General features: G+C 35.8%; 1 protein-coding gene across 1 annotated transcript; it reads left to right on the top strand.

Annotated features, from left to right (window-relative positions):
* The first annotated feature begins 7,941 nt into the window (after window positions 1-7,941).
* Window positions 7,942-12,280, top strand: LOC136820485 (monocarboxylate transporter 10-like). The gene is made up of 4 exons (XM_067076669.1): window positions 7,942-8,163; window positions 9,268-9,902; window positions 11,167-11,539; window positions 11,923-12,280. Exons 1-4 carry the CDS (start codon window positions 7,959-7,961, stop codon window positions 12,141-12,143), a joined length of 1,434 nt encoding a protein of 477 aa, XP_066932770.1. The 5' UTR covers window positions 7,942-7,958; the 3' UTR covers window positions 12,144-12,280.
* The last annotated feature ends 3,069 nt before the right edge of the window (window positions 12,281-15,349 follow it).

Genomic DNA, 15,349 nt, shown 5'->3' with positions numbered 1-15,349 from the left:
GAATAAAGATTCCCACTTCAACGACCGAAAATGAATCTAATTTGATTCTCAAACAACAGAAAAGAATAAGAGAAAGATTCGAATTACAGAGAGTATTTTTCCGTGACTTTATTAAGCAATTTAATTTTATCCAACGAATGGCAGTTTCAAAGTATCTAGAGTCTTATCTAAATTGTAATAAGCGACACTTTTTGAGGAACAGCGCTTTCTAGAAGGGCGACATTGAATACTTTAATGTAATTTATTACTTTCCAAAAACCTTCAGTACAGCTATTTTTCAGGGGAGAAAGATTTTTAGAAATGTTGGTCTGAATTGCACTTTCGGCCAAGAACGTAAAAAATCAACAAGATGTTCGAAAATCCACCAAAGGTTATGGCAACAGTTGGATAAAATGGGAGCCTTCTATTTCCCCGAGAAGTGGAGCAGAGTTAGATGTGTTAAGAAAGAGTAGTTATCTAACATCAGATGGTGATGTAAACATTACGTTGATGTTTCTCAAGGAATACTATATGCTGAGTTACCTAGAAATCTTTTGCTGGAATCTCAATATGGCAAACTTCAGATGTCATATATGCTGAAGTTCCTTGGACGGTGAAAGGATGCCCACAAGTTCATATGGTTTTCAATAAATGGATTGCAGACGAGATGATGACAGACGGGGGTTTAAGACCCACCATGAAGGACTTATGCGTTTGTTATTATGGACTCGGTGAAACTCGCTTGTCATAAGGATGTTAAAGACCGTATGTATGTTCAACATGGACCTTCATGGCCTGTACCACTTCATGTTAAATACTTAGATGCTCCAAGAAGCGTAATTGTATGTAAGAAACTTTGAGACAAATTGAAAAGTGTGACATCACCTGACGGAATCAGTAGAAAAAGCTCTGGGGGCTACCAAAAATTTCATGAATCTTTTGGGGGGATTTAAACTTAGGGGGGGACCTAATTTCTACCTGGGACCTAAATCCAGGCTGACGTTATGAAGTATGCGATAAAAGGACTGGATCCAAGTATTGAGTATACTGAAATGGACATGGAAATGATACGAGCACAATTGAACATGCTTCAACAATCTTTGCCTAGTTCAACCCCTAAACGAGTTCATTCGAGATTGAATTATTTATTTTCTGGTTGCTGTTACATCCTTTATGAAACGAAAGAGAATTTCAGTTTGGAGATTATAAAATCATATTTTTGCAGTAATATTTTTAGCCTAAAATTATTTCTACTTGTAATCTACTTGCTTATCTATTTTACCATATCTTATTCCCTGAATCAAAAACCATAATGATAGGGAGTTATCAATGATTTTATAGGTAACTATTTCAGCTTTATCATCAACATGAAAAATATGAGCAATCTGACGAAAAATCTGAACTCGAAAAATATATCTTCTTGTATCATTGTACAATATCTAAATATTGTTCTGAGTACAGAATTCTATGGAAATATGTATACAATTTCTTTTGTCTTGGCATTCCTTAACTCGAATGAATTTGTGACTTCCGCGGCTACGAAATACCGGAATACCTGTTAATTTATTCATAAAATACCTGCGCCTATGGGCCAAAAGTTTCTAAATGCCGGTTAAAAATATTCTGGTGAGTGACGGAATACCGGAAATCCTGCCTTTCAATGCCAGCCATCCTTCCGTCAAATACCAGAGTACCGGTCAATACCAGATTCTCAAGCCCCCGCCTCTTGAAAGATCGTTTTGAGCATTGTTAAACAACAATTAAGATTGCTGATCCAATCATCATTCACCCCTGTTGGAAATACACAGCAACTTTTTCAATTCCTTATAAATAACCGGATAGAAGAAAATATAGATGACAGCGTCCGAAATGAAGCCTAGAGGATGTAAAACAAGGTGTGGCGAATTCCAATCTTTACTGTTCGTCCAATAAGAAACTTGAAACGGAACTACCCAGAATGCAACAAAAGTCATCACGATTAGTAGCGGTGCAGTCATGTTGGCTGGTCTCTTTATTCTGATTGACCGAATCTCGCTTTTTGATTGATTCTCATTGGTCGATGTTCGTCGAGTTTCGCTTTCTGATCGATTTTGATTGGTCGATGATTGCTGAGTATCGCTTTTTGGTTGTTTTATATTGATTGATGATTGCAATTTTTGCCGGGAGGTCGACACAGTATGCAAGATCCAAGCATAAGAACAAAAGACACAAACCAAAAACAAGAAGCTTGATACGACCAGGAAGAGATTGATGTAGGGTCTCGCTGATTCAACAAACATTATAACCCCATAATAGAGATTCCCAAGAATAAAAGTAATTGAGATTGCGGTTATAACCTTTCTATTAGTCATGTAGAATGGGTAACGAAGATTTAAACGAACAATCAATACTCGATCCAGCGTTAAAAGCAACATTGATCCAATATAATTGATGTAGCCACCAGTTCGGAGATAAATATATAAAGCAACTGCAATCTTTTTCCCAATATTGATTTCGAATAAAATGCGAGTTAGTAAAAATGTCGAGCATGCACATAACTCCACGACTATAAGGTGTAATAAAAAAAATCGCTGTCCTTGGTTGTAAGGTGAACTTCCCTTTCGAATAATTCTCAATACGAGAACAAAGCCTATACTGTGTAGTATCATTCCCACAAAATACAAAGCCCATAACGCAATCACAAAGGATGAAATCATTTCGTTGAAAGATCTTGGTGAATCTAATAATACGATTCAACAAGTTTCTTGAAAAATGTCCACAAATGTCCAATAAATGTCCAAAAAATGTCCAAAAAATGTCCAAAAATATCCAAAAAATGTCAAAAATTGTCCAAAAAATGTACACAAATGTCCAAAAATTTCCACAAATAGTCTTTTCAATCGCTGGTCCAAAGAATTAAAAACGTTATCGTCTTTGTTACTTTCTCATAAATTAACAGGAGCACAAGAATATTTGAATAAGTCTATCTTTTCATTTACCTTTGAGGACTGTGAGTTTGAAATTTTCTTAATAATAGAAGTTTCATGTTGTTTTTGAGATTTCATTTTGCAGACTTTTCGGATCACAACAAACCTTGGTTTTCAACAGTGTGCCATCCTCAGTACACAGAAAAAAAGAAATAAATTTATTCATTATTTTCCATTTTACACTATTTTGAGAATGTTTCTCTGTTGGGGACCGAAAAACTACCAAATGGAAACTTTAAATACAGTGCCGTAGCAATTGGGGGGGGGGGGGGGCTATGCCCCCCAATAATTTTTTCAAAAATTGTTATTTTGCAAAATGCAAAGTTTTCTTTTTTAATTTGTCATAATTGTCTTTATGTGCATGTTTTGAGTGTATTTTTAAGCAATCTAGAGCTCAAATTTTCAAAATTTTACCCCTCGGGCAAAACCATGGTTGGCCCTCGCGGTGTCACTAAACTTCAGCCCCCCCCCCCAATATGAAAATGCTTCCTACGGCACTGAAATATCAACATATTGAAGTTTCTGTTATTGATCAAAAAGCGTAGGATAAACGATTCACACAATACACCTTTTTCCGGTTAGCCGTTTCGTATAAAAAGTCACCAAAATTTCGAGTAAACAAACTATCCCATTGGCTTAAAGCAAAAACAAAAGTATATGAGTATGAGAAAAATGTGCTTTCTGTGCCTTTACTCTGGACATTTTTTTGTTTATGTTTTTGCTTTTAGCCAATGAGATGGTTTGTTTACTCGAAAATTTGGTGACTTTTTATACGAAGCAGCTAACCGTAAAAAGGTGTATTGCAAAAGATAAAATTTCACCGAGTATTATTTCGATTGTCAGAATTACCAAGTTTTGACTTCAGACGCACTTCACAATGCGTCTAATTTATGAAAAAAAATTGATAGGAAAATAGTACAACTTTTTTAATATCATTTTTTTCACAGGGGTATCCAATTATAAAGCTTTGAAGAGAAAACAGCGAAATGAGAAATCAAACAATATTTATTGAAAATATAAAGAAAAAATACTTGATTATTTTTCGAGCCTTAATTTATTAATCTCTGAAACCTTGAAACATTATTTGACTCTACATAACTTATGCAATATTTGTTAGGCTCTAATACAAAGTCTATTTCACTTTTAAAACCCATCTCTTGTTTCACAGAAACTTCCTCGTTGTCTCCCCCTGAGATCTGTAGTTTGATCAGCAAACCAGATTTGGTCCTCCAGAACCACCCGTTCGTACGATGTAAGCTTAGGGTGTTATGCTGGAACCTTAGCTAAGCCTATTCTGAGCTCCACAGAGAGGACTCCAGGTTATAAACATGCACCTCTGGTTATGTACGAGCAGTAAGGTCTCCTTTATCACACCAACTTTCTTGAAAACGGGCCCAAAATCACGAAAATCAACCCTTCTAAGGCCACGATTTCCAGAAATTTTAACAAAATAATGTGGAAAATGACCAACAATTTGAGACTATAATCGGCTTTGTTTGTCATTTTTATTGTAAGTTTTTGAATTCAAAATAGTCAGTAAATTCAAAAGAATCAGTAAAGGTCGAGGAACTCAATGAGATAAAGTTAGGAAACGGTAGAAGTTCGACTTTGACCCCGTATCGAGCGGGCCGTAAAGAACTTTACTGATAGTCTGTGAAAAAACAGAAACACAGCTAAAGCGGCAAAATTAGCTTTGAAGAGAACTTTTTTTCTTCAAAGTAGGCAATCAAGTTTCGTGATGGGAAGTTATAAAAATTTTGTCAGATCTCGTTAAGACTTTAAAAGGTCGTTTAATTTAACTCGATTAAGAACTGAAAACAAATGACACCAGAAATACATAATAACAGATCGATACCCTTTTGATAGATAGAAAACAACCTTTTACTGGTATTTTAACTCTAAGGTTGTTCTTGTTGTGACTTTAATATATTCTTGACAAAATGTTGGGCGACTATATAATAAAATTGTACGAAACTTTGAAATGGCAAGTCAGACATTACCACTCATCGATCCTTTAGGTGAACTGGTTAACTTTGTCTGGGGTTGTTATTATCCTTGCAATTTTCAGGTGTTCTCTAGCTCTCGTACAAACTGTTTCTGAATAATTATTCTCAGATTTTGATTTGTTCTTAGGTAAATTTTGTAAATTGGTTTTTCGAGAACCAAGTAAAAATTTAAAGTTTTGCACCCATTTTTCATTTTTCAATTTGTTCGTGTCGACGTATGAGGCTCATTTTCCGGTGGCTTTAGCAAAATAAGACATAAAATCAAACTACACTGTAAAGTTCAGAAAGGTTCGGTAAAATGCACTTAAAGGATAAGTTTTTAGTGCGCAAGAGCGGCACTGTAAGTGCCCGATTTAGAAAGCCAATTTTTAGGCAGTACATGCCGTCGTTTAGAAATCGAGTAATTGGGTATTTTACCAAAAACTTTAAAACGTGGTAGAAAGTAGCGATTTTAGCAGAAACTTCCGTTAGAATAGACAACGAAAGCCTAAAGTTGGGTCTAGCTTTAAATTCGGTCTAGACTAGACGTTTCAAGCCCTATTACAAATATTCTCACAATAACCCAAAAATTATAAAAAGTTTCAGAAAAAAAATTAAGAATTTGAAAGAAGAAATTATCGTTTGCGGAAAAAATGTACTCTAATCACAACTTTGTTGAAAATTGATGGTGGGAAGTTTTTTAAAACCATACATGAAATTCGCATAACTTGAGACTTGTTCTCAGACCAAGCTTGGTCAATTCTAAGCGCTTTAAACGCTTTAAACGAGTGATAGTTTTTAATACCATTAGATGATGACGTCAACAGTCATAGTTTATAAACATGTGTCTTTTGTGTGCGAGACCGTACAGACCAGAAAATAAACTTCGCAGTAAGAAAGCAGATTGTTGTTCAGTTTGAATATTTTAATTGCCATGGCATGAAGTAACGTACGAGATTCATGATATGTACCATTGCAATGACTTCCGCGGACCCAACAGCTGATTGGCTGAAAGTGCCGTATTGACTGATTTTACGTCACTTACAACCAATCAGCTATTGGGTCCGTGATGTAATGTCAGAAGACATTGCAATGATGCATATCACGAATACACATTTTTTTCATAGAAATATTATCTACGGCTCCATCTAATTTTGCTCAGAATTCTACACCCCTTTCTCACAGATCCGGAAGGATTTTTTCAGCCAGTGGGGGTAAAAATCACGGATTGAAACTCGATGGGGATTGATATTCCCATTTTTTTAATATGGCTGGAGATTTAAAGTGGAAACGGATCCCAGTGTGAGAAAGGGGTGTAATTCTGATGAATTATTTGTTAGATATTGTATGGTTAGAAGTCTGATAAAATCATGCATGAAATTTGAGACTCAAACCATGTGGAATTTCTCGAAAGGAGTACTTTTTGATCTAATTTGTGACGACCCGAAAAACCTTTTGGGGTTAATGTTATGGGAAATGATGCAACAAAAAACCGTTCATGTTCCCACCCCTTTAGGTCTAAATGAATGAAATTATTGATTTATGAACTTTTCTAAAATTAAAAATATACTGCGGAAAGTAATGACAAAAACATTAAAAAATTCATCAAAATTTCACGATTTTCAAAACCACAATAAGAGGGGGAGCTGGGGGGAGCATGAATACGAAACACAAAATTAGCCGCAAAACTGATTTTGATTAATCAAAGTAACCAGATTCTGGTCAAACAGGTTTAGAATGACCAGTTATGAAGCTGATTTTAACCAAATGTGGTTTTTGGAATGTTAATATTTTTTTCTTCTATGAACTTTGGTTTCTTGCAGAGGTCACAGTCCAAACCTTTTGGGTATAATTTGATTGCTTGTTTAACAGGAAAAATTATAATACGAATGTGTATCATCACGAAACAAAAATACATTTTACGCAGGCTTTCTATTTTGCGGTCACATTCAGCTTTTACCAGCGTAAATGCTAGCGTAAATGCAACTTTTTCAGTTGTTGTTAAAACGCTTAAATAAAAGGGTTTGAGCGATCTAGAATTTAGTTCTTTTACTTTCTTTACATTGCCCAGTAGGGAATGAAAAGTTATGTTTATAGTCTCGTTTAAAAACATCATTAAAAACTGGTTTCTGAAGTGAATGCACGTACAGCAACAAGTCAGTGTTGCATATCTAGATTTGATGGGTAATTTGAGCAAAATCTGTCATACCAGCAAGAGGGAGATCAAATTTTTGTATCCGGGCTTTGGTCTACAGCGATAAAAACAAAGTACATAGATTGCAAAACAAATTACTTGAATCAAAGTAACGTGGAGTACACGGGGGACGAGGTTGGGTAATTTGTGCAAAATCTGTCTTACTAGCAAAAAGATCTGTACTTGAAACGCAGTAATAGGAATTGCACTACTGCAAAGTACTTGAACCAAAGTAATGTCTGACTTACATCCCAGATTTTGATGTGTAGGAAACGAAGCATGGTAAGCGTCTTTAATCGGTCAACAGATTAGCTCCTTGCATTTGTAGTGAATCTGGAACTATTAATAAAGAAAGATAATATTAGAGGGTGAGTTTTTAGTAAGTATTTTTATCTGGCGGCAGAGCGGGGAGCCGGTAGTCTATCCCCTTTTCTATTTGCGCTATACCTTGGAGATCGAATGCTGAGGCGGAGCGCTACATCTACTCTCAGCTCCATGTAACTTACCGCCTAGATCAGATTACCCAATCTTAGCTACTCATCCGGCTGAGTTGGCGTCGACCGGGGATCGAACCCACAACCTTTGGATTGTAAGGCGAATTCTCTACCGACTGAGCTAGCCGGACAAGGGTGAGTTTATATAGAAAATTAAGAATGTATTTAAGAATATGAAGAAAATAAGCACATCCAGCCCCAGCCAAAACTTAGGTGTTCATTTAAAAAAAATTCAAATTAACTTTACATACCAGGGATCCGTTGGCAACTGATGGTGACTTTTTCTTCATCTTTCTTTCAGCAGCATATTTTGTACCCTGAAAAATCAAAAAGGTTAAAAATGATAAGAAAAATGAGTGCCAAATTGAAGGAATGGAAAGATTATTTTATCAATGATAAGAAGTTGATACCAGACAAAGGATGGTGTTGGGTCATGTTTTTTGCTAGTTGTGTTCTTATGTTCATGGTTTTCGGTGTACATTACACCTATGGTATATTGTACCCAAATTTGTTGAAAGAATTCAAAAGAGGTGAAGGACAAACAGGTTAGTGAAATTCGCTTTGTGAAATTATAAAGATTTGAACGAAGCTTCAGGTTTTCTTAAACAGTGGAAGTTAACCAGGGGGGGGTCAGTGTACTAGAAGGCGGCATGTATGTGTACTACAAGGTATTTTTCAAAACTTGACACCCACCCACCCCTGAAGTACACCATACTACATGGAAAAATCCCAAAACCACCCCATACCCCCTATTTACTACCCAGGTAGTACCTGGTAAAAAACCAAAACCACCCCATACCCCCCATTTACTACCGGGTACTACCTTGAAAAATCTGAAAAATAGAGAAACTTTTTTTCGAAAATCGGAAAATCGGGTAAACATTTTTCCAAAAATTGGGAAATTGGGAAAACTTTTTTCCAAAAATCGGAAAAACAGGAAAATTTTTCTCAAAAATCCAAAATGGGTGAGAAATCAAACTTTTCAAAAATTATGTGAGACCATGTAGAAATACATGAGTCTCACACCCAATGCGTGAGAGTTGGCACCTCTAATGTACGAATGTTGAATGTTTGAATTCAAATGTTCGAATGTTTACATTGACTCGATAAACCTTCATTTCAGTGGGATCTGGTAGGATTTCAATTTATTCCAAGAAGTTTGGAAGAATGATCTTGGACAAACTTGGCTTGATCAATTTATAATAGTACAACTTTACATTTCTATTTTAGCAGATAATTTCTTAACCTTTTTGTTTCCACACTGTTAACATCGATTTTGGACCCAACACCCCTATTTTGGTGCACAGGTAGTAAAAATCAAAATCGATTTTGGACCCAACACCCCTTTTTTGGTACACAGGTAGTAAAAATCAAAATCGATTTTGGACCCAACACCCCTATTTTGGTACACAGGTAGTAAAAATCAAATTCAATTTTGGACCCAACACCCCTATTTTGGTACACATGTAGTAAAAATCAAAATCGATTTTGGACCCAACACCCCAATTATAGTACACAGGTAGTACATGACAAATTTTTTTCTCAAACACCCACCCACCCCAGGATACATGCCACCTTCTGGTACACTGACCCCCCCCTGAGTTAACAAGTATTATTATAGGCAATGTAATTTTTCTTTCTATTTACAGCTTGGGTTGGATCATTATCAAGTGGTTTGCTGTTCTTATCATCAACGCTCGCTATAAAATGTTGTGACGTCACAAGTGTTTCTACTACCCTGATGCTAGGTGCAATCCTTAGTGGAACAGGCCTCATCTTAACTTCAATCGTACAAGATTTCTTTGCCTTATATTTCGTTTATGGTGTTTTCTTCGGAGTTGGGACAAGTTTGTTATACACACCGTGTCTTGTCATGATCGGAAGGTGGTTTAAAAAGTATCAGGCGGTCACTACTGGCCTTGCTGTTGCCAGTTCTGCATTGGGAGCTGTTGTGATGTGTCCTTTGATACAACATATTATAATAGTCAACGGACTTCGGCGTGCGATCAGAATGTGTGGTATAGCCTATCTAACAATCGCAGGTCTATGTGCACTGTGTTTTAAACCCTTCTCAAAAACCACAAACGAAAGCTCGACTGATACCAAACTGAAAGACCATGCTAGTGAGTGTTTAACAGATGAGAGTCATATTACAGATTCTGAACATGACTTTAAAGATAATTTTACGGTGAATTGGACTTTGTTTCGTAGTAAGAAATACGTGGTATTTTTGATAGCAATGATGTTGACCAACTTTGCTTACTATATTCCAATTATCCATCTGGTAAGTTTTGAACTATTTCCATCAATGATTTTTACTATTATTTTGTCGAATATATTTTTTCTTTAGATTGATTTGCTAGTTTTGGGTTCAGTTGTTAAACCTTTTCTTTTGGAAAGGTAGGTTTTGGCCTCAGGGGGGGGGGTACTTAGGCAAATGGAGGGTACGGTATGTGCAGCCCTTAAGGGTACCTTTTTTTAGTCCCGCTAAGGGTCGGAAAAATAGGAAAATTTCAACTTTTTACCCCCTGAAAGATCGAAATTTGGTCAAAATTGGTCAAATTAGTCCCGCTAAGGGTCGTAAAATTCACAAAATTTTCCTTGGTTTTCTCTTTTTTAGTCCCGGTAAGGATCCAAAGTTCGAAAGTCGGGCGGCACCCCCCCCGTCAGCTCGCAAACCCTAGTACCCCCCCCCCCCCGGGGTTTTGGCCTTCATTAACAGCTCTGTATTGCTTTCTTCATCTTTCATTTTGTCCTCTAACTAGTCTATCTTGTTTGACATAAGATATTTCTCACTGGACCATGTAGTCTAATCCTCGATATGCCAAGAAAAAAGGTCATTTTATGGTCGAAAGGAATCATCGGTAATAGACGATATCGGATTTAGATAAATGCAATGCATTCTGGTTTCTAGGGGCTCTCAAAGGAATTCATAATAGATCAATTATAATAGATTATAATTCCTTTGAGAGTCCCTAGAAACCAGAATGCATTGCATTTATCTAAATCCGATATCGTCTATTAGTGCAGAAAGTGCAAATCTACATAAGCTATTCATTAGCAGATTGGTTGTAAGTGACGTAAAATCAGTCAATACGTCACTTTCAACCAATCAGCTGTTGGGTTCGTGGGAGACAGTGATATGGTGAATATCATCAACTATCAGTTCAACTGGACGTTACGTAACTTAACTTGACGTACTATTTGGAAAATCTGAATTGAGATTGAGAAAAATTGAGAAATAAAGAACTCACTTATAATGGGCGCAATCTTCAGGCATTGCAATGCATTGTATTGTAGTTCTATTTCAATACAAATACAGTTGACGCTCTCTAATTCAATTTCCAAGGGAAATTGGATTCTTATCGAAAAAGTAAGCGTATCGAATAGTAGAGCGTCGTTTATAAGAGTTTATTGTTGGCAGTGACTTTCAATATTATCGAATAATTGAGCGTATCGAAAAGTAGAACGTCGAATTAGAGAGCGTCGACTGTGCTATAAAAACTTGGTAAAATAATTTTTCATTTACCATGCTCTTCATTCAACAGGTAAACTATGCAACTCACAATCTACAAATCTCACCAACCAATGCCAGCTTTCTGATATCAATTTGGTCCATAAGTAACATTATTGGTCGTATGGTGTATGGGAAAATCATATCCTGTGTCCGTGAACATCTCATCATAGTTTATCAATTCTCAATGTTCTTAAGTGGAGTGGTCAGTATTTTAACATACTTTGCAACTTCACACTGGTCGTTGGTATCTTACGTCATAGCTTATGGTTTCTTGGATGGATCTTTCATTGGGTTACTCAGTTTGGTGACTTTGGATATCGTTGGTGCCAGAGATTTCGCACAAGGCTATGGTATCATGTTGACCAGTATTGGGATTCCTATTGCTGTTGGACCACCCATTATCGGTAAGATTTTTAAATGCAACTTACTCTCTATTACTCAAAGTATTATTATCAAGGCTCACTCATAAAAACCTTTTCAATGAGCACAAAACAGCATATTAGCTTGAATTATATCAAAATGGAAAAATCTCCAAATTCGAATAAACAGGGGAAAACTTATTGTTCGGGGGTTTTGAAATTGTTTTGTAAAATGACCTTAAATAAAGAAATTATATAGTAAGACCAGGCTATTTATAGCAAAATGAGGGACTCGACTCTTAGACAGCTGAAAATATTTTCAAAAATTAGTAAACAGAGGGGGTCCCAATAGGGTCCGAGGCGTTTGAAAAAATGGGTTTGGGCGGCGTTTATGAGGCGCCTTATAATAACTTTTTCTCATTTTGTAGGAATGATGAACGATTCAAAACTGCTGCAACCACAGTTTATGTTTGTATTAGCTGGTTCACTTTTCGTGATCGGTTCCATTCTTATCAACTTTACTCGTATGTGGCATAACCAAGATCTTGCACAAAAGAACAGTTTCCTGATTACAAATATACAAGATGAAGTTAAAGAACCCGTGAAAAATACAGAGACTGAAAATTTATGGTTTGTTACAAATGTATGATTGCGTTCAAGGGCGTAAAAACGGCGGCCAACCTTTTGGAAATTATTTTTTAGTTGGAAGCTCACTAAAACAGTTATGTAGATATGTATTTAGATTATTGGCAAAGTGATTTTGTGAAAGAAGCCAACCTCTTGGAATTTTGCCAGTTGCCAGCACCTGATTTTTGAAACAAACTAAAACAGTCATATGGCGATTTGGCAAAATGAGCCCTTTGTGGCAAGTTGAGTGCTCTACGAAGGAGTAAAATAAACTTTCCGTGATGCAAAGACTGGGATCTTATTCAGGAAATAAAATTTACCTCCACTATTGACGACGCCAGATAACCCACAAATTAGTAAAAATTACTTCCGGTCAAATTTAGATTCTTTGGTCGTGTTCAGACCAAGGTTTAAAGCAATTAGGTCTACATGTTTCTTTTATATTCCTTTTGTATCTAACGGCACGCTCCTCATTAGTTAAACCAAAGTTTAAAAAGGAATCACCCTCTGGTTTAAAAAAAAAGTTTTTACGATTTCGTTACAGTTTTCTGAATAGACGAAATCAGAATTCGCAAGTGAAAAGCATGCTCCTTTTGTAAATGAAGAAAAAAGAACGTGAAATTTATGACTTAGAGACGCTCGGAGCATCTCTAGCAGTAATGGCTTAAACGAACACGAATTAGTATTTTGCAGAGTGATTCCCTGAAATCTTTTTTGTTTCAAAGTATCTCAAGAGAAAAGATGACATGATTTCAAGTTAGGAAAGAAGATTCCTCGAGATCGCCAATCGATGATGACAAAAGAAAAGTGATTATAATTGAATTCCCATATCAACAAAGTACTACTTAAACCTTAAACTTAAACTTTCAGATCTGAACACGACCTTTGATATTGATCTCAATTAATACTCAGCGAATGCAATTCTCGTTTTAATTGCTCCAGATTTTCCTTAGAGCTCTCTTATTCCTCTTTTCATAAATAAATTCTTATTTAAAAGTAACACTTTAAACACTCAAGAGATTTGATCAATTTAGTATTGCTTTCAAAACGAGGCAATCGTTCTTCCCTCATAATAACAATAATAATTTCTGAAAAAGCCTATTATGCGAAGCTTTCACTAGCCTTTTTCAAAACATTTTTAGATAAAATCAGAAAATGTTTATCATTTATGCATTTTTTCGAGATCGGTCACTATGTATATTCGGACTGTATTCTGTTGGTGCAATGGGCCCTTTCAGAAAATGTTGGTGCATGGGGGTGGAGAATATATTGTCCGGGGTGGTGAAAAATTCACACAATTTGCCTTGTCCCGGGGGTAAATTTGCTCTGTTTGGGGGTGATTTTGAATGTCCGGAGTTCAACTGAGGCTAGTCCAGGGGCTAGTCCTGATATCTGGGGATATCTGGGGATATCTGGAAAGTCACACTTTTTGGTGGGTAAATTCCCAAAAAATGTTATATCCTCCATCCCAAATATTCGATTTTTTTTTGGAAAAACAGAATGAAAGAATATAAGTATGTTTTGTATAACGAGTACAACAAATAGTAGCTATCAACTGTAGAATTTCTTTCATTTACCTTAAGGTAAGAAATTTCTTTCCGCCAAATTTAAATTTATAGGTCATTCGCCGAAATAAATTCTCGCTAAATTAAATTTTCTTTCAATTTAGTATCTATTCCTCCTGAAAACCCTTTTTTCAGCTAAAATATTGAACAAAAATGGGTCGTTTCCCAAAATTAATTCTCGCCAAATTTACAAATTTTACTAAATCGCCAAAACTAATTTCGCTAAATTGCACCAAAATTGGCGACTGGGCTCATTCGCCAAAATTTCTTCTCGCTAAAATTTTTTTCTCTTACTTAAGGTAAGTTGACTTTTTGTAATTCGATCTTCAAGAATCAAAAAATTTTCTTGAATTATAGAAAGCTTCGGCTTACAGATAGTATTGTTTGTTCAAATTACAGAGGCATTCAAATTCTAAAAAGTGTTTTTATAAAAAGGTTCCTCTCTGACGGGGAGTGGGAATAAGTTCAAATTAGAAAAAGATTCTAATAATGGAGTTCGAATTAGCGAGAGTCAACTGTAACATGAAAGAAAATCGGGAAATCTCAATACATACTACTTTAGGCGTAAGAACTTTAGGCGTAAAAACTTTCGCGAGGTGGAAAAATCACGAAATTTGCGACATTTTCTTTTGCGAATTTGTGGAAAAAATGTTTTTCGCGAGCATAAACTTTCGCTAAACATTGGATAAAAGTGAGAAATTTCGAATAAAAATTGCCTTAAAAATGAAAAATACCCCTTAAATCAGCTCTTCGACTTTAAAAAGGCATTAAGAAATAATAATATGCCGAAAATTTGATATTTATTACGACTTCACGGTTTTATAGATTTCCATTTTTTTTGAGAATTTTTCGCAAGCATAAACTTTCACAACTTACCCTGTTAAGAATTTTCAAAGACATTTACTTTCGCAAAAAGGCCATAATTCGCGCAAGTTTCTGCTCGCTAAAGTTTGTACGACTAAAGTAATTACCTGAAATCAGATCGTCATTATTTTTTGCACATCACGCTGGAGCTTTGAAAGTATGTGTGAAAACAAACGGTCTGTCGGAAAATGTAGTTTCGATTTCGCAAGGGCCGTGTATCGTTTCGAAGGACTGGAAATGACAACAATGCTGCGCGGTTGTGTAAAATTGGGGCGCCGTATCAGAAAAAATTTAAATTTTTGACTTTGCAGCACGTAGCAAGATTCTCGTTCTGAAAATGGCTATTTTCCTCGAATGGTTAATTTTCAAGCGTCTTTACAGGTTTACCGTGGCGCGCGTAAGAAATTATGACCATCTGTTACCAGGTTAGGAAAAAGTCACTTGAGGTTACAAGAATAAATTGTGGAAGATAATATACTTGGTCATGTAATTAACGGATTTGAATGGCCAACAGATGAAATATATCTTGACCTTTCAAAATCCATTAATCTACATTTTCCAGTAGCTTTCAATCAACTTATGTTACAAGAATAAATTGTGTAAGATAATATGCTTGGTCATGTAATTAACGGATTTGAATGGACCACAGATGAAATATATCTCGACCTTTCAAAATCCATTAATCTACATTTTCCAGTATCTTTCAATCAACTTATGTTACAAGAATAAATTGTGGAAGATAATATACTTGGTCATTTAGTTTACGGATTTGAATGGACCACAGATGAAATATATGTTG

Source organism: Clytia hemisphaerica, unplaced genomic scaffold, assembly GCF_902728285.1.
Source record: "Clytia hemisphaerica strain Z4C2 unplaced genomic scaffold, Clytia hemisphaerica genome assembly, whole genome shotgun sequence".
NCBI classification, from domain to species: Eukaryota; Metazoa; Cnidaria; class Hydrozoa; order Leptothecata; family Clytiidae; genus Clytia; species Clytia hemisphaerica.
This window is presented reverse-complemented; position numbering and strand designations above follow the sequence as displayed.

Excerpts from the sequence above, each read along its gene's own strand:
- LOC136820485 (XM_067076669.1), top strand. The coding sequence starts at position 7,959 with ATGATAAGAAAAATGAGTGCCAAATTGAAGGAATGGAAAGATTATTTT. Across the intron at positions 8,164-9,267 it reads AAGAGGTGAAGGACAAACAG|CTTGGGTTGGATCATTATCA; the intron begins GTTAGTGAAATT and ends TTCTATTTACAG. Across the intron at positions 9,903-11,166 it reads ATATTCCAATTATCCATCTG|GTAAACTATGCAACTCACAA; the intron begins GTAAGTTTTGAA and ends TTCATTCAACAG.